Genomic DNA, 22,761 nt, shown 5'->3' with positions numbered 1-22,761 from the left:
GCAAAAGAAATGCTGCAGCCCATAGGGATCTCCTGGAACCCCAATACCCTGAGTACCTCAGTACCATATACTAGGGAATTATAAGGGTGTTCCAGTAAGCCAATGTAAATTGGTAAAAATGGTCACTAGCCTGTTAGTGACAATTTGGAAAGAAATGAGAGAGCATAACCACTGAGGTTCTGATTAGCAGAGCCTCAGTGAGACAGTTAGTCACTACACAGGTAACACATTCAGGCACACTTATGAGCACTGGGGCCCTGGGTTACCAGGGTCCCAGTGACACATACAACTAAAACAACATATATACAGTGAAAAATGGGGGTAACATGCCAGGCAAGATGGTACTTTCCTACAGACAGCAGACCCCACCAGCCGGTCGACAGTCTTGAGGTGCCTGCGGATGAAGGGGAGTTATTTTTTATTTTATTTTTTTACTCCAAGAGAGATTCCTTCGGGCTTCCAGGTGCAAACAGAGTCCTTGTGACCCTGGAGGATGCACAGCCTTGGATGTTACAGAACCCTTGCAGGATCCAGAGAAACAATGTTGCAGTGGGAGCCTTCCTACCAGAAGCAGACTTGTTGTGGTTCCAAAGCAGACCAGCAGCGGTTCCAGAGGCCAGGAGCAGAAAATGTCTTGCAGAGAGTTCCTTGTAAAGTCTTGCTTGACGAATCTGAGGACCCACTGTAGGGGGATCCCTTAAGTAACCCTAAAAGGGGGTTGGTCACTCCCTGAAGTGACCTATCAGAAGGGGTTTGGGACATCAACCTAGCTTAACCAGTCAGATGCTCCCAGGGGCCTCCGCCCCTCTTGTTTCCAAGATGGCAGAATCAACCGGCCACCTGACAGAGCTCTGTGCACCTCCCTAGGAGAGGAGCTGTACATGGGGTGGTAACTCCACTGTCCTTTTTGCAGTTTTGCTCCAGAGCGGGAACCGAGGGTTCCTGAACTGGTGCAAACTGGATTATGCGAATGTGCCCTTCAAAACAGTCTGGTGGCGCTCAGAGGCCAACCTACTCCAGCCCTTAGACACCTAATACACAGGAGGAGGTGGTCATACCTCTCCCTTGCAGGAAATCCTTTGTTTTGCCTGAGCCAGGCTCACCAGCAGGAGGGCATAACTGTATCTGGAGCCGGCAGCAGCGTAAGCTGGCAGCCAGACTCTGTAAGACTGCATAGGCAGAATTGGGGGATCCTGTAGGGAACTCTCAGAGTACAGGAGATCATACAACTAGCATTGGAATCTGTGTAGTTGCATGATTCCAACATGTTTGATACCAAACATGCCTAGGTTCAGAGAAGCCATTATGTGGTTGGACCAGTCGTGTTGACCAGCTTCCACTACGTTCACGCACCCCACCCCCCCAACCCTGGAAGAATGTCTTGTCAGGCAGGAGTAAGTTCCCAACCTCTGTCGGCATGGGAAAAGATTAGTGAAGAGCTGGTGAAAATCCTTAAAACATGCAAGATATTAGATTTCACAGACTCAAAAGCATTCAGCCCTGGAACTATTGCTTACTGCTTCCTCCAGCCCCAGTATGTAGATCTGCAGAAAGGTGGCAAAATAAGGAAATTGCTATAGTAGGGCTTGAAATTGCTAGTATTCAAGCCCTACTATAGTATTCGCCCTGGCATAATTAGAGAGGCTATTATCAGAGCTCTTACATAATGAGATTGCTGCAATAATTTGTCGCTGCACTACATTGCACCAAATGGACAAGTAGATTTTTTTAAAGGACAAGTAGATTTATGAAACAACCTGTCCCATAGACGAGTAGTTTAAATTCCACACCCCTGATATTTTTATTCATGAGCATTCAATTATGAGCCACTCAGTTGTAATTGAGTCACACATTATTTTTGTGCTAACAATTGAAGAGCTGTTGCCACTGTGGGTGTAATGTCAGTGAATGTGTTGGTTCTAATAAAAATCAGGAAGAGAAAATGTTCAAATGGATATGGAGGAGACATTGGTTGAATGATTGCATATAGCTGGGTACAGGGACAAAATCTTGAATTAACTCTTTCCAATATAGTTAACCCAAGGAAATAAGAAACACAACCACTTTGGAGTTAAAAGCTCATTTATATTCCTTTGATAGTACCACTCTCCCTTGGGGGTAGTGTTTAGACCTTGGATATTGCTGTCAGCCTGGCACAACCCCACTGGCTTTGAAGTGCTTACACTCCTTGTAACTAGGTGGAAAGGCACAGAAATTGCACGGAGATTTTCCATCATTCACTCTGGCTGGCTATTTTAAAGCTCTGTAAGCTCTCTCCAATAATGAAAAATGTCCTAGCTGTTGTAACGGAAAGTTCAGTTCTATTAAGGACATGAAGGCTAGGATTATGCTTTCTTCCCTTGCTTCATTTAATTTTGTACAGCAGACATTTTAAAAGTGGAACTGCAAACTACCATTCCAAGCAACTCTTAGGAATGAGAAAATCTGAACGTCCAATCGGGTAACACCAGCCCCAACAAAGTCCTTCCACTACTTTAAGCTCCCTCCTTCGCCCGAGATATGGCATTGTGCAGTCTTCAACCAATTTGTTTAGACCCATCAGATCCTAAGAAATAAAAATACAAGACTGTAACTTGGCCAGCATAATCATATCAGTGAATTCAGTTACTCAGCATCATCATAAATTAAAGTTTCTTTTGGATACTTAATGACCATTCCAGAAACAATTTTTTAAACATGTACTTACTAGTCACGGGATAATTGAGGTTGAACCTCGCCGTGTGGGTTAATCCTCGACTTCAATTCTATTAAGGACAAGAATTTAGGCTAGGAAATTCTTTGTTCTATGTCAGAACCAGACACCCGGATTATGCTAGTTTAAAGCTTGCTCACCACCAAATGAGCCACATCCACCACCAGCATTAAAGAAGAATCTCTTGAAGGTGGAATCTGAGGACCAATCTGCCCCTATTCATGATTTCCTCCTAACGGGCTCCCAGGCAAATTGCCTTTGTAGCCATCTCCCCGTTTGCCAAGTGTGCTCCAAACACCTTAGAGTCGATGCCCGCTTCCTGCATGATCCATTGAGCACAATGGGCAATAGTAGATTTCACTGCCATATGCGGTTTCCGAAAAAGCTATGAGAAGTAGCCGTTCACCCGGATGTTGCAACTCGTCCGTCATTTCCTCCTAGGCCTTGAGGAACCGTAGCACACACAATTTAGGTGTCTCGAAAAGCAGGCTATGTAAGAACCCTGGCATTGGATTTATGTCTGCTGACAGTGAAGGTAACCCCGTCTGGAGAAAAGACTACCTGAAATATCCAGGGCACAAACTCCGGCATGATACCAGGCAAAGGAGCATTGCCAATTTTCCAGACAGCTCCTTTCTGGAGAGGAATCTATCTGGTTGCCACAGGAGAAAAAGGTTGAGCATCTGGTTAATGTCCCAGAGAACTCAGTGAACAAATGGGTGTTCCCTGATGGGGGACCCATCCACAGGGATATGTCCTGCACAAATTGCAGAACGAAAAGTATTAACGGAGCAGTAAGCCAGACCCTGAGATGCAGTGCTGGCCAAGAAATTAAGCACCTGAACTACATCAGCACCCATGGGATCGAAACCCTGCACACACAACCATGGCCATCGTAACTAGGCCAATTTGTAGCTTTTGACCGCACTGTCTGCCCATAGCTTGGACAGGAGGTCCATATCTTGTCTTGAAAGGCTGAGTCGTCTGTAATTCATGCCATCAGGGGTAAGGAGCCCTTCAACACCATCCGGTGGGAAGACAAGTCTGGGTTCAGCAAGATTCGGAAACAGGGGAGAGGGATTGGAGAATCCCAAGAAAGTTCCATCAGAACTGAGAACCAAACTTGATACCTCACATTGGGGAGTCCTATTTGATCAGGTCAAGCTATTTTTAATGTTTACTTGTCCCTTCTGGAGAGTTGACACTGAACAGGTGTTCTGTTCAGTTGAAAAGTGGAGGGGCAATAAATGATGCCTTTAAATCTTACTCTTATGTAAAATTTGCTCTGTGTTCACAGACAAAGGTCAAAAGTCACTTTTTCATAAAATTAATTTTCCTTCAGACTGCAGAGTTCCACATTTTGTAAGGTGAATTGTGTGACCTGCTGCTTAGAATGTAAAATAAAAGGATATAGGGTGTCAGGTTTTTCCTAAAACACAACATTTAAATGTCAACTGTACAAACATTTCAAAATATATTTCAGTATTTGTGAAAACCCTTTTTTATATTTCTGTGTGATGAAAAAATGTTTTAATAGGATGAAAACAAATCTGAGCACTTTACATGTTGATATGCAAAGGATATGTTTTCTGAAACCCAATTTTCACAGATTGTTAATACATTATATAGTTTTATTAGTAAAGCTGCAAACTAGCGGAAAGGTTTTTGGACATTTCTTGGAAAGTTACAGTTGTGCAGATGACAATGTTACCACATCATGGTTTAGTAATATATTTATTAAAATTGAGTGTTTAAACAAACCGAGAAACACTCCTGCCCTGATGGAAATGTTGTTAGTAAACTCAAAGAAGTCCTATCTTATGTGGGCTAGACCTCATGGGTATGTGGGCTAGATTCTTGTGATGCATGCAGCAAACTTTAGTCTACTTAATCAAACAAAATAATTTTGTTTTTTTTGTACTGCAGAAATGCTGAGCTCCCATATTTGAAGGTGCAATCATATGTGAGAATTAAGAAAAAGGCGACTCTGTAAACTATTTCCCTAGGATCACACAATTTGAGACCCATTTATGATTCAAGTACATTACAGTTAGGTCGAATAGATTATTTAAGTTACTGGACCTGCAGGTCTAGTAAACTTTCTGTGATTTTTCGAGCCCTGTACCTCTAAATAGGAGATCTGAATACTACCTTCACCTGTTTTCCCCTGACCTAGACTGAAACACTGGTGATCATTGAGAACTGGGGAAACACATCCCGTTTCTCTGAGCTCCAGTTTTGTATGAAAGCATTGGTCGCTGCTACTAGTGGATCTGGCCTCCAAGAACCGGTCCACCTGGTGATCCAGATGGGAGGCAAACATATTGACCGAGAACAGGCCCCATGTGTCCAAGATAGCGGCAAACATCTGCAGGTTTCCACAGGCTCGAGTTGTGGAAGTAACGGGAGTGCTAATCTGCTAACTGGTTCACCTGGTCTGGAAGCTACTTCGGCTTTACCAATATGTGCTGGTCCCTGCAATGTTGTGAGAAATTATTCACTAGATCGGACAGATCTTTGAACGAGTGCCCCAAAGTGGTTCATATATCTCAGTACCAACATATAGTCCAACTTCAGGAGGACACAGGACTGGACCCTGTTTTTAGTTGAACACCAGACTGCGAAAGACCCTGTCAGGTGCTCTAATTTGTTGATATGTAACCTCTGTTCTTGTGGAGACCATGTGCCTCCTATGGAGAATACCCCTCACCTCACGCCATAGCCTGGCCTGCTCGGGGTCTGACTTATTGACCATGTCCAAAACGGAAACAGAGTTTGCCCTTCCGTTCCAAGCCTCCATGTCACCAGCCAATCTCCTCCCTTGCATTGTCTGACAGGGGAACCGATTGGGAGTAGGTGAGGCCTCTCTGAATATGAAATGCCTTGAGATATTGCAGTGCTCGATAACGTAGTGAGCCCGGAAAGATTGCATAGATGGAGGACAAGAGAAGGCCTCCCAAGCGAGCCAGTTGGCGATGCGATGTACATTGTTTGGACGGCGTCGTCCTCAGCTCGTATTCCACCACCGGTCTAAGAACCTTTATGAAACACCACAGGACTGACAACAGGGTGGAGAACTCGAAGGTCTTTTGACACCACGAGAATTGGGGGAACACTCTTTGAGGGGGGAAGGTATGGAATCATCAGATAGGCATCCTTTAGATCCCAGGCGCAGCATCCAGTCGCAAGGCCTCAAGACGTCTCGTAGAAGATGAATACCCTCTATTTTCAAAGGGACATTAAACTAGGCACTCATTGAACTGCCAAAGGTTGATGATGGGCCGCTCCCCCAGTCTGCCTAATCTACCGGAAACAGGTTGCTGATGAACCCATGGGGTTGCAGAGTTGGTGGACAGATGACTCCTTTGTCCAAGAGAGCCTCGACCTCCGCGTCTATTAGCATTCCATCTTAGAGGGAGAATTGCATAGGAAACGGACAGGACTTCTGCCTGGTAACCCCAAAGAATTCCATTTTGAACCCCTGGACCGTCTGCAGGACCCATACATCGGAAGCTACGTACAAACAAGTTGGAAAAAATTCACCAGTCGATCCCCTACTTTTCGCTGAAAAGAAGGGCGAACACTCATTGTTGGCAGTCCGAGAGGCTTGTTCATTGAAGGCACTTTTGCCACAGAACCGCTGACCTTGTGTGGGATAGGTGGAGATGCGAGAATGGTCTTGCCAACTGCTGCACTTTGAGCTTCGTCCCATGTTGGGGAATTGCGAGACGAAGCGGCGAGTCAAGCTGCCCCTGCCCCAGGCAGGCTCTTGGAAACCCTTAGAGGTAATAATTTGCTTCATTGACGACTGGGCCTTGTCGAGCAATGTGGAGGTTGCCACGAACCTACCCAATTCTTTCATGAAGAGGTCCCCAAAGAGGCCTCCTTATGCCACTGCCCCAGCTTTGAGACCGTTCTTCTTCTGCCATGTCTAAAATTTTGGTGAGGGGACTGTAGTGACTAACAGCTTATCCTGGCAGGACCTCCAGAATCTATCAACACATTTCTTGGGGCCCTGCACAAATTTTGCTAGGCAAATGACCATCCTAAGGGCACTACGCCCTCAGGTGAGTGCATGACTCTTTTTATTTATTTATATATATATTTTTTTCTTCTTCTTCTTCCTTCTAAAGGTTTATGAAGGGGTCCCACTGCATATCTGGCACCTTGTCTGCAGGAGCCAATGCAGATGACCTGGGGAGTAGTATACTGTCTGGGTCCAGAATATCCGCATCTGTGAAGGATGGCTGACCCGTAGACTTGAGCGGGTCAAGAGAGGGCCTTGTGGGGCCTGCATTGTCATCCGAATCCCCTTGGGAATCGTCATTGTAAGGATTGCCCCGGGAACCGGGTATTGAAGGTGCCATGGGGGCTCAGGTAGCGAGTGGTGTTGGGACCCTGTGCATCTCCTGCTTGAAGCGCATAAAGGTTCACCCCTGTTTCCCTTGATCTGTTGTGAGATGATCAATTACATCCTGGGCAGCTAGAGGGGAAATGGTGGGACCAGGGGACCCAATGGCGTAATTTCGGACCTGAGGAATCGAGCGCTCTTGCACAGTCTGCCTAGCAGGGCGTTCTTCCATGGTGGCTAATGCAACCTCAGCCACTGTATAAATGGAGGCGTCTACCACCTTATGAAACTCATCAACCCACAGGATCAATGGCAAAGGGTTCCCTTCTCCTTGAGGGCCATATGGTGAAACGTATAGATATACGAGGCGAACTATGGTGCTGGGGTCCAGCAGTAATGTGTTAGTGTGGGTGAGGCTGCACAGATTAAAGGGTTCTAATGCCCAATGGAGAGACACCACTTCAGATCACTGGGGTAGGCCTGGGACGTTTCCCCACCAAACCTCAGCGGGCTAAATTACTGACCAATGCAGGCATCACGTTGGCAAGCAGCGAAGAAAGAGGGAGGTGTAAAGTAGTGGAAGGACTTTGTTGGGGAAGTGTTACCTGAATGGACGTTCAGGTTTCTCATTCTGAATGTTTGCCGGTAATGGTAGTTTGCTGTTCCACTTTAAAAATGGCTGCTGTATAAAATATTAAAATAAAGTGAAGGAAGAAAGCATAGTCTGAGCCTCCGGTCCTGACATAAAATTGTGAAGCTTGGATTTTTATTTTATCTTGGTACACCCTGCTGCTCCTCTTGTTCCTTCACCAGACTCTCAATTGGACTAGTTAAAGCACTTTATCTTTGCAGCATAGGCTTGCATCATGGATGACTCTAATACTATACTTTCCTGTTGCTCTCTTTCCTATAACTCATAGGAGTGTATAGAATGTTTATCATAACTGATATTTCCAGCACAGGAGGTGGGTTTATAGCTTACCTGTCTCACAAGAATTTGTGAAAATACCATGTGTGACAAGGATGTAAGAACGAACTCTGGTCAGACTAAGGTTTTATTCTTAACTATTATTCCTTTTAAGTTTCAGGCAGCATACACCTTTGTCTTTATTCTCTGAAGTTTCTCAACTGAACTCTTACAACCTATTCTAAACCTAACATTCTGTCTGATTTCATTACAGCCTGCAGTCCACTAATATTGCATTGCATGACATTGCTATATCTTCCCCCTTTTTCCTACTCTCATTAACATTTGCTTGTTGATCTGTGTGTTATATTTCTGTAATCCCTTAAGACCTGACACAGAACTTGATTGATGGATACTTGAGTCCGTTTTGCTTTTTGTACAGGTTGCTTGACAGCAGCCATCAATCTGTCCCTTGTTCCATTTACCTGTGACCAAAAAGGTGTTATTTTCCTATGAAACATACATGTGTGTTGAATTCAACACTGTTAAATGGTGGTCCGTTTCCCTTATCCAATGCAAGAAGTGCGATAGATCCAGAAATCAAAGATATCATTTTTACTATTGGAAAATAGAAATACTCTTTTAACCCTTTAGCTGCCAGGCCTTTTCCCTCTCAGGTGCAGGCCTTTTTTTTTGGCTATTTGTGGCATTTTGCGCTGAGGCCTTCATAACTTTTTGCCCACATGAGCTGCCCACGCCAAATTTGCGTCCTTTTTTTTTTCTTCAACATCCTAGGGATTCTAGAGGTACCCAGAGTTTGTGGTTTCCCCTGTAGGAGACCAAGCAATTGGCCAAAACGCAGCAAAAATTTAATAAAAAAATAAAATGAAAAAAAGGTCTGCAGAAGAAGGCTTGTGGCTTTATCCCTGAAAATGGCATCAACAAAGGGTTTGCGGTGCTAAAATCACCATCTTCCCAGCTTTCAGGAACAGGCAGACTTGAATCAGAAAACCACATTTTTCAACACAATTTTGGCATTTTACTGGGACATTGCCCATTTTACTATTTCTTGTGTTTTTAGCCTCCTTCCAGTTTGTGACAGAAATGGGTGTGAAACCAATGCTGGATCCCGACAGCCAAACATTTCTAAAAAGTAGACACAATTCTGAATTCAGCAAGGGATCGCTTGTGTAGATCCTACGAGGTTTTCGTACAGAAAATAACAGCTGAAATAAAAAAATATTGAAATTCAGGTTAAAAAGCAATTTTTCTCCATGTTTTACTCTATAACTTTTTCCTGCCATGTTGCATGGTTGCGGGGATATATAAGGCGTGTAGGTTCATCAAGAACTCTAGGTACCAGAGCCAATAAAGGAGCTGCACCTTGCAGTAGGTTTTCATTGTATACTGGGTATACAGCAATTCATTTGGTGAAATATAAAGAATGAAAAAAATAGATATCAAGGAAACCTTTGTATTTCGAAAATGGGAACAAGAAAAGGTGTTGAGAAGCAGTGGTTATTTGCACATCTCTAAATTCTGGGATCCCCATACTAGCATGTGGATTACAGGGCATTTCTTAAATAAACTTTTTTTTTACACACTGTCTTACATTTGGAAGGAAAAAATGTAGAGAAAGAGAAGGGGCAATAACACTTGTTCTGCTATTCTGTATTCCTCCAATTCTCCCAATAAAAATAGTACCTCACTTGTGTGGGTAGGCCTAATGCCCACAACAGGAAACGCAACATGGACACATCACATTTTTACATTGAAATCTGATGTGTTTTTGGAAAGTGCCTAGCTGTGGATTTGGTCTCCTAGCTCAGCCAGCACCTAGGGAAACCTACCAAACCTGTGCATTTTTTTTAAATCTAGACACCTAGAGGAATCCTTGATGGGGTGACTTGTTGGGCTCTCACCAGGTTCTGTTTCCCAGAATCCTTTGCAAACCTCACAAATTGGCACAAATAAAAAAAAACACTTTTTCCTCACATTTTGGTTATAAAAAGTTCTGGAATCCAAGAGGAACCAGAAATGTCCTTCCACCCAGCATTCCTTCAAGACACCTGATTAAAAAATAGTACTTCACTTGTGTGGGTAGGCCTAGTGCCCATGACAAGAAATGCCCCAAAACACAACATGGACACATCACATTTTCCCAAAGAAAACAGAGCTGTTTTTTTTAGAAAGTGCCTAGCTGTGGATTTGGGCCTCTAGCTCATCCGGCACTTAGGAAAACCTAGCAAACCTGGACATTTCTGAAAACTAGACACTTAGGGGAACCCAGGATGGGGAAAAGTTGTGGTGCTCTCACCATGCTCTGTTACCCAGAATCCTTAGCAAACCTCAAAAGGTGGCAAAAAACACTTTTTCCTCACATTTTGGTGCTGCAAAGTTTTGGAATCTGAGGGGAGCCACAAACTTCCATCTACCCAGCGTTCCTCCAGGTCTCCCGATAAAATTGGTACCTCATGAAAGGAAATTCCCCAAAACACTATGTGGACACATCAATATAATCAAATACAAATCTACTGTTTTTGCGGGTGGGGGCACCTGCGTTTTTGGTCCTGGGCTCTGCAGCCTTATAGGGAAAACTACCAAACCCAAACATTTCTGAAAACTAGACACCCGAGGGAGTCCAGGGAGGTGTGACTTGCGTGGATCCCTCAGTGTTTTCGTACTCAGAATCCTAGCAAAGTCCAAAAAGTGCAGCCTGAAATGATCCCTGAAATAATCAAATGTCCTCTTGCTTGCCGTGGGATAAGATGTTTTAGTGTGCGGGGGGAGAGCTGAAAGACTGTTACCCGCTTCAGTTGTGGTGGGGGCCTCCACCACCCCATTATTAGTATTTTTTTCTTCTTTTTTAGTTCCCTGGCATCTAGTAGGCTTTCTGCCTTTGGGAGTGAATCGGGGGTAATTGCCACATCTGCTCACCGGTGGGCAAAACAACTTTGTCCCCTTTTATTTGAAAAAAAGTCTTCCCTGGTCTCTTGTGGGCTTTCTGCCCTCTTTGGGGGCAGATGGGCCGTACAAAAATAGGCCGATCTGCCCCAAAGGTGGGCAGAAATGGCCAACAGTAATGTGCCCCCATGGGGAACGACCCTTGCCCAAGGGGCTGCCTCCCCAAATAAAAAACACACACACCAATCCCTGGTGCTTTACTGGTTTCTGCCCATTAGGCTGATATGCACCCAAGGGGGGCAGAAATGACCTAAAATAAATTTGCCCCCCAGGGGAGCGACTCTTGCCTAAGGGGTCTAAGGGGTCGCTCTCCTTGTGTGAAATTGGCACTGAAAAAAAATTCCCTGGTGCCTTGTGGTTATAGAAATAGGCAGATCCCCCCCCCCCGTGGGGTGGGGGGGTGGGTGGGGCAGAAAAGGCCTAAAATAAATTCACAGTGAAGCTGAGTCTTCTGTTGTTCTCTTTGTATACAATCAATGTTCTTAAAAGATAGGCTGGTATTGCCCATGTAGAGGAATAATTACTTTAAAAGGTTTAGAGATAAATATATGGCTGCCCTCTTTTCTTTGCTGCTAGCTGTTTTGACCCCCTCATTCTCCTGAGTTAAAGGCCACAAAGGTGCCTCTTTGTGGCTTGTTTGGTGCTATAAAAGGTTAGCTAAACACACTAGAAAGGGTTGCATCTCTCGGGTATCAAAACCAGTCTGTAGGAATGAGGCAAAAACACTTCCAAGTTGGCGGCCTCGTTGTGTCCTCTCTCCTGCAGCGACAGCCCTGGGAGGGTTGCTGTGGCACCGGGCATACATCCACTACACTCCACACTAAAACACATAGGTAAAGGACATTGTCATTTACAGCGTCTATAGCTCTTAACTCTCACAAATGCGAGAACTATTGCATTGCAAATGCTTGTTTTTCTTTTGTTATACATTGGCATAGATGGCATGACTGCACCACTTCACCAGTCTATCTGCCTCAGAAACCACACCTTCTCTCCTAGAGAGTTGTTGACCACAGCTAATCCTCTTTGGTTTATATGTGCGATTTTAAACGCATGCCTCTGGAACTCATTTGGGACTACTATTCTTGTACTTATCAATAGAATACCAGTCTGAGTTAGATTATGGTCACTGGAGAATATATTCTTAAAATTGCTGTGCTAAATATTTAGGTGTCTGTGAGAGTGTACTAGCCCAGAATAAGAGCTGTGCAGCAGTCACTAGAGTGGTGGTTGCAATGTTCTTATTCTGAGCTTGCAGATTCTTAGAGTCTGTTGTTACCCGATATGGGAGACCGGCTAACTTTTGACCACACCTCGCTTAAAAATATGCTTACTTGTCTCCTTGTGATGTGAATATCTGCCCATCGCGAAAAACAAGCTGGGCGCCACGTTTGCTCCCACTACATATTGGCTTGCTGCCCCGTGGGCCCAATTCAAACCTTGCTCGACCTCCTATTGGCTGGCTGTTCGTGCCAGTTCGCCTTTTGGCACCCTTTCGCCTTCATTTTGCCGTCAATGGGGTGGGGAGTGTCATTTCTGCCCCTCCATGGTTCCTCGGGACAGGACGGGCCATAACGCGCCGGCCCCCCAGGGCCCCTTGGGATGCGGGCCATTTTTGGACTACGTACTGCAAGCCATGTAAACTTCGTGCCTTAACTTCATAATGAGCAGTGCTACTCCGGGGTACCCCTTCAGACCCAGGAGCAAGTACATAACTTCTTACGGTTTCACCCTTGGTGTCGCAGCTACTTATACATCCTAAGTAGTCTTTTATACCCTGCTGTCCTTATTAGATCTCAAGACTGAAGAAGAGGTTGAATCCTCATCGACAGTCAACGGCACACAAACTCAGAAATTAAAAAGTCCTCATTTAGTTAGAGGCTAACTTATGCCTATAATATCCAGTAGTGTAGTTTAAAAAGCACAGTTTGTATATTTTGCTCACTGTCTGTTCAATTCCCCCTCCCTGTGTTTTTTCCATCTCGGGGGCAGCACAGTGCACCACCTTCTAAAAATGTCTTACACCTATGTCGCAGTGCTGTGTTTTTTTTTTTGGCATAACATTTAAATAGTTAATTTGCATACCTTATATGGCTTGAGCATGTAACTGCATTACATTACATGTATTCAGTGGTTTCTCTGGGGAAATTATTTGTTTTTTGTCTAAAAGAGCTCCAGGTGCACCATTGTTTTTGAATATCTAGGCACCACAAATATCTCCTTAGCCATTAAATGATACTTTAGTAAATGTCCATAATAAATTCAGGAATCCGGTGTCAGTTTGTCAGTGGGAGACGATTTGGATTATTCTAGGACTCTGCCTTCTTGTTCACATTGTTGAAGATCTAGTTTGAATGGGACTTGGTGGCTGCATTTTTAAGGGGAGTTGGAGGCACTTGATTGTGTCAGATGATATCCTCACATGTTATTTATAGCCACCTAAATTCATTTTAGCCTTACAGTTGAAATATATAAATTGTATTGTACCAAATTATATCAACGAAGGCTTAAAATGTTTTTCTACCAATAATGTCCTTGAGTAATGGTCGCTGATATCCACACTTTTGTGCAGTCTATAATGAACTTGAACAGCTATTATCTTCCATTTCCCCGTTTTTCCATTTGAATAATCGCTGGTCCTCTGCTGAGAATATTGCAGACTAACTTTGTGAAAATCTACACATTTTATTTAGTGTCGAGTATTAAAGCAATGAGTACTTTGAAGGCAAATTGGTACATTGGTGAAATCCAAACATGACGTTCACCATGCTGCACCTTCTTACAAAATTAAAACTTAATGTCTTCCATCAGACTTCAAGCCGGCGTTCTGGGTGTTGGTCATTTCTCTCATTGGCACTGGAAGTGCGTGTTTAACTGCATCCCCCAATTGATCGCTGTTGTCTCTGAGGGCTGTACCTCACGCTGCCTCATGCTCAACTCAGAACGCACTACTCTTGTTCGGAATCACCTACTGTAGCTTTCCATGGAAGCCCAGCCCCCTTTTTAGTAGCTTCTTTATCATGTACAAAGCCATCCACTTAGGACAGTCCTGCCTACCTGAATGACAATTTCCACAGGATGGTCTTGTGACCTCAGAAGCAATTCTATTCTGTTATTTGAAGTCCTGGAGAGAAAATAATGCATAAAACCGGTTTCCCTGCCTGATACCAAGAATTTGGAGCCACCTCCCCGAAGAAATTCGACCAATACCCAGCTGGTTGCATTTCTGAAGTGTGCTGAAGGCGCATCTTTACAGAATCTCCCCGATCAACAGACCTATCCACCTCTCTTCTGCTGTGCCTCCAGCAACCCTCATTTTCAAAATTATATTCGGATGCTACTGTCTTAGTGTTACCTGACAAATTGTTGAGCAGATATAAAATATTTAAAACATTTTTTCACTTGTTGAATCACAAGTTTACAGGCCGTACAATTTCCTTCAAACACCGGCACACACATCCTCACTCAATTTATCCCAGTTGCAAGACCTAACATGCATTCTGTGAAATATTGATGAAACCACATGTTTCCAAACTGATATTTGTAAGGTTTTAAATTGTATTTTCCATGTTAACCCCTTTTCTCCTTAATAGAATCTTTACAGTTACATAGGGACAGAAAATAATGTCAGTTTATGGTCTCAACTGTTCTGAAATAAGGTGTAATCGTTGTGTTTTCTGTAAGTAAACAGGTACGCTTTGTCAGAATTTAAAAGTGAAGTGATTCATACCCCTCCAGTCTGTAGGATGCCTGCATAAAGTTATTTAACGTAGGTCCTCCATCGTTGCCGTATTGCACCTATCCACCTGCGGGGGGCATCTGTTTTACATGCTGTCTTGTGGCTTCTTTTCCAGGTACCAGCAAGAGGAGGAGGAAAGAGGAAACTACGGGGAAGAATGTAAAAAGGTCTCAGCATGAGCTCGACCACAATGGCTTGGTTCCGTTACCCGTTAAAGTCTGCTTCATGTGCAGCAGGTGAGGCATGTCCACTTATAGTCTCGACCTTTTTCATTCACCACCAGTTCGTAGAAAATCTTTCAAAAGCCTCCTCAGGAGTCCGGAACAAAGTTGTTGATTTGATCTGAAAAACACACCATCTCTCAAAATGTTAGAATTTTCAAAATTTCTCCCGCAGATTGCCTCCCGATGAAGAACTCACCCCGAAATGAATTTGGGGCATCACAATGCGCATAGTGGAGCATCTTGTGAATAGATTTTCATGATCACAGAGTGAAGGCACAGTATTGGATAGAAACATCATTTGGATTCTTTGAACAGAATGACCTAAACTTTCTTGTTCCTGGTGGGATTGCTGAAATGTTAACAGATTTTTAGATTTCGATACTACTTTCTCCCAGGCAAACCCTGTTTTCTATGCTATTGTGTTACATGTGTTGTGTACTATTGTGACATGGTATACTGTGTTCTAGTTGAAATTTTTTCATTCAAAGTTCATAGACTACAACCGGATGGTGGTGTCTTTCAGATGCAAAAGCAGAGCAGTCGACTGTTTTAGAATACTCAAAACCAGCATGAATGAGATTCAGTCTAAAGGAATGTTCTCAAGACGTCATTGACATTTGAAGGATTGCCTTTCAAACCCACAAGCAGTAGAACATGTGTCTTAAAATAAAAACACTTTTGCATTTAGGATCAAGTTGCAGGTGCTCATGATTTTTTTTCTTTTCTTCTGCCAGATGGGTTTGACCTCTGAGATTGACCCACTGGCAGTCCCTTCTCATTGGCAGCCTCCAGAGGTCAACTCAAGTGAGATTTTCACTGGATTTGAGATCCCAGTTGAAAAATGTACAGTGGTGTTAGATTAGTCATACACCAGAGCAATAAGCGTTATAGTTTTGACTGTATTTTGGCATAGCTGCGATGAGGTAGTATATATTTTTTTAAAATCCACACTTGTATCTTGCCTCCGATACCCAGGTCCTTATCTTCTGACTAAATTAATCCATAGTGGGTGGACAAATTAGCAATCGTACTTACAATGTTACATAGAACTTAAACATTACATATGTCCATCCCTGGGTTTACCACAGAGTCTCTACAAATGATTTGTCCTGTTACTTGAACCGTCCTAATTGTTTTAGGATTTTATAGAGCTAAACATGGGAAAACGGTCTGCTTGTGGGTGGATGTCTTGGGTAGCACGTTAGAGAGAGATTTCTCAGTATACTCCATTTATTTGGTCCAGTATTACATATGCATTCTCTTTTTCAAGTGCTCTGTTAAACACTCGCATGATAGCACTCCAATAGTTACTCAGGTGTTGGCATTTAATGTGTCATAGCCATGGTGTCCTACAGCACGTAAGCTTCACATTTTAATTTATATTGTAACGGAGTGATTTCTCTTAAGGACTACTGTCTTGACAACATTTTGATGAGTTAATTGATACTCGCAATAAATGTATTGTGTTCACCTGGCAAATGCAGCCTTTAGATCTTTTATTTGCAGAATCATTGCTTTGGCCACATGTATTGCCATAAACCTCTGTCCTTGGTGTAATTATGTGCTATTTTTTTGCTTGATACATATAACTGCAGGATCTTCTGGCTCCATATTTTGTCTCAGGAATGTGTCCCATTCCCATGGACCGGTAACTAGTGCCATATGAATTTGTGGTTTCATTCCGCTCCAGAAGTGACAGAGAAAAAACACAACTCCTGCGTGTCTGTTAATTTCTTAAACGTTCTCTTTGTGCACCCTCAAACAAGAAGTCATTTTAACAAATTGCAGTTGACGGAGTGCTAAAATCAAATTTTGAACCTTATTATTTTAAGGAGTCCGCAGAACAGGGAGATAGGATAACTGGAGTATTCACTAGAAAGTATATTAGGTTCTTCTGTTGAATACTTTTTCAGCATGAATCTTTTCTGAATTCGTCTGATATGCATTATTCTGCCACCTAGTAGTTGGGTCTGGAATTCTCCTTTCATAGTTCTTTTTTCCCCTTCTTTCTTTGGCCACCATCTGACCAGTTGAGACACAAGATGTACACCCTAGAAGCATACAATACAGTTCCTGTCGGGCAAGGCTTGATGTTATAATCGGACATAATATTCTACTGGTCTCTAGACGTAAGCCCACTCACATCACAGTCACCACAGTTACTGAACTCTGTGTATCGGTGAGATCTGGAATGAATTAAGAAAACACACTATTACAGCTAATCCAAGGAACTGAAGCATTTTCACAACCTGTATTGTGAAACGGCACACTGTCGCAAAAACACACAGTTTAGAGCTGTAATTTTCTATCATCCCCAGCACTCTTTAAAAGGGCATGAACGAATTGTCACATGAAGGCCATTGAGGGATTGTGACCACAAAAAAAGATGCTGTGACGAGATGTAGTGAAAACAGCAAAACAAATATGGCTTCTAGCAGGATAGATCAACAAATCATTTCAACAGAGAACATCTTATAATTTGAAGCCTCAATGGTGCCAACAAGGCATCCCAATATGATTCGTCTATGTTAGTGAAAAATATATATTAAAAAAAGTATTTATATAGAGACACTGTTGTAATGCAAAGATAAGAGCTGGCAGCCGTAAATGATTTACCACATATAATTTACTTCAATAAACATCGTTTACATGATTGCCATTATCAGCATTCATGACAAACAATACATTTATTGTTTGGAAATTATCCAGAAAGATCAAAAAGCAAGTTATAGTAAAATCACCAGATACATCGGAATACAAAGAATTTTCAGTGACGGATAATATGCCCCTAAAAATAATAACCATCTGGAGGTAAAGACACCTAATAAAATAGACCTGTAGTGTAGTCGCTAATACGATAATATAGCACTTTTGTTAAACACGAGGTCTAGTAATGGTTTGCCTAGTTGCTCTTGTTTCTTCTTTCCTTAGGCGTCATTCCTAGATAATGAGAGTCGATGCGGACGCGTTTCGACCTTGGGCATATTTTGCCTCTTCAGGATTTTGCGGAATCGCTGTCAACTCCACTTTAAAACTTCGCTCTGAAAACTGGAGAGCTGCTTCCGTATGCCGTAGCAATAAAAAAACAACTCACTCCAGAACTCTATTCTGGCGAGGAGCGTGGAAGCGGCAGTCAAAGTTGGCACAGGTGTGCCCACCATGAATATCTATTCACTTGGTCTTCATCCCCACAGCTTTTATGTACTGAGGAGGAGTTGGTATCCTGGAAGCTGGCAGCACGGCCTCCACAATAAAGAAGCTGCGAAACATGGCCTCTGTACACGGGTTCTGTTTTCACACCAGAGGTTAGATGCTTTCTGCCTCTTGTGCGTGATGCATTAGTAACCTGGTTATATTGGAAGCTCAAAATAAATGCAAAGTATTGGGTTAAAAAGTCTGAGACGTTAATTGCACTGGTCCAATGCATTCAAACTCCCACCTATTCCACAAAGCTCCATATTCTGGGTCCACTGGCTTTCAGATTCAGATTTCAGAAGTGTGATCTTCAGATTCTTTTCAGGCCATTGGGTCCAGAAGCAAGGAGGAGGAACTCGGGATAATTGTGGAGTTGAATTCACAGATTGCCGAGAGAAACACTTGAGAGCAGAGAAATGGCATTTGAACACCAAAGAGCACCAAGGAATAAGGGTATAACACCAATGTGAGTGTTTTTTGTCAACAAACACAACCACTGGAAACTCTACCATGCAGTTGGAGAATGTGTAACCAGCTAACCAGGAGTGGAGAACTCTCCCTTCAGCTTCTGTCAAGGTGCTATCACAAAAGAATTCCCATAAAGTCTGTGCTGAGTTCCAGCTAAATATTCTTAGTCATAGAGAAACAAAGGTGGGCATACTACGCGATGACGCAGTCACAGCAGAAGCATACTTAATGCAAGTACACTATCTATCCAGTGAAGAGGAGGACAGAGAGTTCGTGCAGGAAGAGGGCGATGACGCCGAAGAAAGTGTCATAGACTTCCATAGACGTTAAACAGTGAGATAGGTGTAAAAAAAAAAAAAAAAAAAATAGCCTAAAAAAATCAAAAGCATATTACAGCTGACACGTGCGCTGGGCCAGGGCAACAACCCAGGACTTTAAGTCATGTGTTGAAGCACTTGACTAATAAAGGGCAGCAAAGGCATGCAGAGTCCCCGAGTCCAAGATTGAGGACCCTGAAGCAGACAAATCCTCTGACACTTGGACGCTGAAAGACGATCTGGATAGATTGAGGGAAAAGGAGGTGTGAAGGATAAGGATCTACTGATGCTGAAGAAGTAGTAGATGCCAATAATGTAGGTCAATCATCAGATGCTTGAGATGCAGTGAAAGAAACCGAGTCAAAATCAAAGTGACTGCTTTGTTGTAGATGAAAAGAGATGGCTCAAAGTGTTTTGCAGTGGGAATCTTTTCTGTATTCACATGCTGTGCATTATTTCGCCATGTAGTGGTTGGGACCAGAATTTTTCAATATACTAGTAGCCCTTATTTTCATTTTAGTTTATTTTTTGTTGTTCATCAACTGTTTCAGCATTAGATGTCTTATCCAGCCTCCTCTGATGTCATACGCCCTTCCTCAGAGCTCTCTGCCATCTACAAAGAAAAGATGCTCTCCAAACTACATATAAAAGAAGCTGTAGAAAGAAGTTTGAAGAATCCACAGACAAGAAGGTACCTGAGGGGTAGTATTGAACGAGGAAATCAAACTCGTATCAGGGAATGCCCAGGCAGGGGGTTCCCTGTTCCGAGTGATATGGAGATGGAGCTGTTTCAATTATACCTAAAGTGCCATTACAAGTGCACCCAAAAGGATAAGCAGGCATGTACCCTGTGCCTACCGCTCAACCACAACAGCGAATGCTGATTTTTAAACCAAAGGTGCTGAGAGCTAGGAGCAAGCAGAGACAGCCACGCTACGCAATGCAGGGCTAGAAGTCGACTCCATCTCTGAAGTATTGTGTGATAGTCAAGTGACGATAACATCGTTGAAGGGGCAGAAGGAGTAGGTTTGTACATCGAGTTGTCAATAGTTGATGTCGAGACGGAACAGCTCAAGTCGAAGGTAACCTTGAATTTTTTTAGCCTGTCATATGGCTCCAAAAGTGGCCTTGTCATCAAAAAAATCTACAACCAAAGGCAAGGTAAGAAGAAAAAAAAAAAAAAATATATACCTTTGGTTCCCAGAGCAGGGACACTGCAGGCAGTCAAACTCTCGAAAAGATGTCAAAAGACAGTTGAGGTCAAGGAGATCAGAAGACTTTACATTAATCTCAAGATGGCTATCAGGACTGGGTGCTGCGGGGGAAGGCATACGATGTCCAAGGAGGCTTGATAAGACATCAAATAGTGAAACCTTCGACACACGATAAAAAATAAAAGAAAGACCACTAGTATATTGGAGAATTCCGGTCCCGACCACTAGATGGCAGGATAGTGCACAGTTTGTGAATTAAAAAAATTCTTCAAGCTGCAAAATTACTCCTACAGGTAAGAAACCATTTTGTTTTGAATCCCAGCAAGGCAGTGAGAGTAAAAACCTTTCTAGGAAAAGCACAGGTAGCTTGAATCTCTGACTACGCCAGAACCACGCACTGAGGAACTGGAAGAGCTCTATATGAAAACGAGAACATCTCCCTCGAAGCACAGGGCACACATGTGGAGGTCTGGCAAGACCTTGATGCGGGCTCTCCAGAGGAGGGGAGTGAACTCCTTGAGGCCATCTCAGCAAAGCGACCAAGCAGTATAGAATTTCATAAAACAGGCCGCAGACACCTACGGTGTGGAACTTAAAGGAACAAGTAGACTCCTGTTTTCTTCTAAAACCCACATATTAACCCAGAAGAATAATTTTTATCATCTAGTACTCACAAGTTTCCTTGATTAAAGAAAAGTTGACTTTCGAGAACTTGTGTCCTTGAAGGCAGGGACTCCCCCAGACGAAAAGAAGGGTAAACACTCCTCCCAGGTGTTATTGTTCATTGGGGCAGTGCAGTGGCTGACTGAATCATCTTGGCTACAGCCAGGAAGACAAAAAAAAAACCTACACCACCCCGGCTAACGAGTAAAAGGGTGGAAATGGTGGGCAGAAAATACTGGGCAACAGCCAATAAGTGGAGAATTACAAACTCGAGGAAATTTCTCAAAAGCTATGGCCACCAACGCTGAGAGGAGATTGAAGATGTCATGCATGGTCTCCCCAAATAGCACAAAAAGAGGGCCAAGACAGTCAACCAGCAAAGGAAGATGATCTCTAACACATGCCCCAGTTCAGCGATAGATGCTGAAGATACTTCAAGTGGGCAAATGTGTATAGAGACAACAGTTAAGAGATGCACCTGTCTTGCAGGCCTGGATCATAAATTTGCCATTCATTGGTCAGCATAAGACTGCTTCGGATTGGGACTTTTTCAGCCAAGCACCTCTCAAGCTCCATTCACCCGACCATGCAGTTCATAGGCAACTGTTCCCCAATGACAGTACCTCCTGATACTGCAACAGTCTTTGTGGCAGAGCAAGGGGAAAAGGACAGATGTTTAATGGCGCTGCTTCCTCAGTGAAGTGACTCACTCAACTTTCACCCCCAACACTAGTGAAGGGGGGTCAAAATACGGTGATTTTTTTTCCTGTGAATGAAGGGCAGTCACCTCAGGCAAGTAGATACCAAACATTATCCAACTTGGATATTATGTTGAGTTGCTTAAAAAAAAAACACCAACAGTACCACCAAAAGCAAACAATCGTAGCAAGGAAAGATTCTCACTTGCAGCACGAAGTGCAAGAACTCCTGTTTTCGCAATCTATTGAAAAGTCCCCAAAAGAGATATCAGCCTTGTGGTATAGTCGGGGTACTTTCTAGTAACAATACCAGATCAGTCCTTACTACTGATACTAGCCTTCAGACTGTTAAATAAACACACAAAGACTAAATGGTTCGAAATTACCATGCTGCTAAAAGTTCTACCGCTTCTTAAGTAAGCAGGCTACATGGCCGTATAGACCTCCACAATGCCTACCTGCACAGACCAGTAAACCACAGGCACAAAAAATTATTCAAATTAGTTGTGGACAAGGTACTTCCTCAGTTCAAATTATTATAAAATTTTATGATAAAGCCCTCACCCACGGTCTTCACAAAATGCCATGATGTAGTAGCAGTCTTCTTAAGAAGAATGAGAATCATGTAAACCCCTACCTAAACAACAAGAACAATCACAGAAAAGCATTCAGATAGTGATGCTTCATCATAAGTCTGGAAAAAAAAAATCATCCCCAGTTAGAGGGCAAGAAAAGATGCTCATGGGTAGACCTGTAAATTCGAAAGAGGCAAAAGCATTCCCAGTGCTGAAGTAATCCCTGGCATTGGGGGCTCAAATTTGCTTACACCAGAAGGGACAGTCTCGGAGAGTGAGAAAGGTAATCAAGTTGATGGGCATGGTGGCGGCACCATGTATACCACTCATTCAATCTGCCAAGCTACACATGTGTCCCCTGCAGGAATGGTTACAGAGCAAGTGGTCAGAGGCCAAAGAAGTGTCAAGGATCTAGTGGTTGCTACACAGGTGATGCAGAAGAATATACAGTGGTTAGTCATCACCGTAGGCAGACTATACAACTTTGCACCTCCCTCAGTGACCATTACCAAGGATGCATATCACACAGAGTAGGGGAGCGCATATGGGGAAACATGACCATGAGTGGCTGTGGAGTTCAAATGAAATGGAAAAGCACATACATGTGTTGGAACTCAAAATATTCTCCCAGGCTGTAAAGGCCTGTCGCTCCCAGGTAAAAGGGAAAACAAATTGGATCCAGACAGGCAACACAACTACCATTTTCTGCCTCAACAAGCTTGGAGGTAAGAGA

At 43.2% G+C, this 22,761-nt stretch overlaps 1 protein-coding gene across 1 annotated transcript in view; it reads left to right on the top strand.

Annotated features, from left to right (window-relative positions):
• The window catches only part of PHF12 (PHD finger protein 12), a 370,276-nt gene that overhangs the window by 127,051 nt on the left and 220,464 nt on the right, over positions 1-22,761 (top strand). The window contains exon 5 of the mRNA XM_069226214.1: positions 14,790-14,910. Within this exon, the coding sequence (XP_069082315.1) occupies positions 14,790-14,910 (121 nt within the window). The remainder of the gene's footprint in view (positions 1-14,789; positions 14,911-22,761) is intronic.

The sequence above is a fragment of the Pleurodeles waltl genome, chromosome 3_1 (genome assembly GCF_031143425.1).
Source record: "Pleurodeles waltl isolate 20211129_DDA chromosome 3_1, aPleWal1.hap1.20221129, whole genome shotgun sequence".
In the NCBI taxonomy this organism is placed as follows: domain Eukaryota; kingdom Metazoa; phylum Chordata; class Amphibia; order Caudata; family Salamandridae; genus Pleurodeles; species Pleurodeles waltl.
Note: the sequence above shows the minus strand (reverse complement) of the source record. Positions and strands in the feature narration are given on the sequence as shown.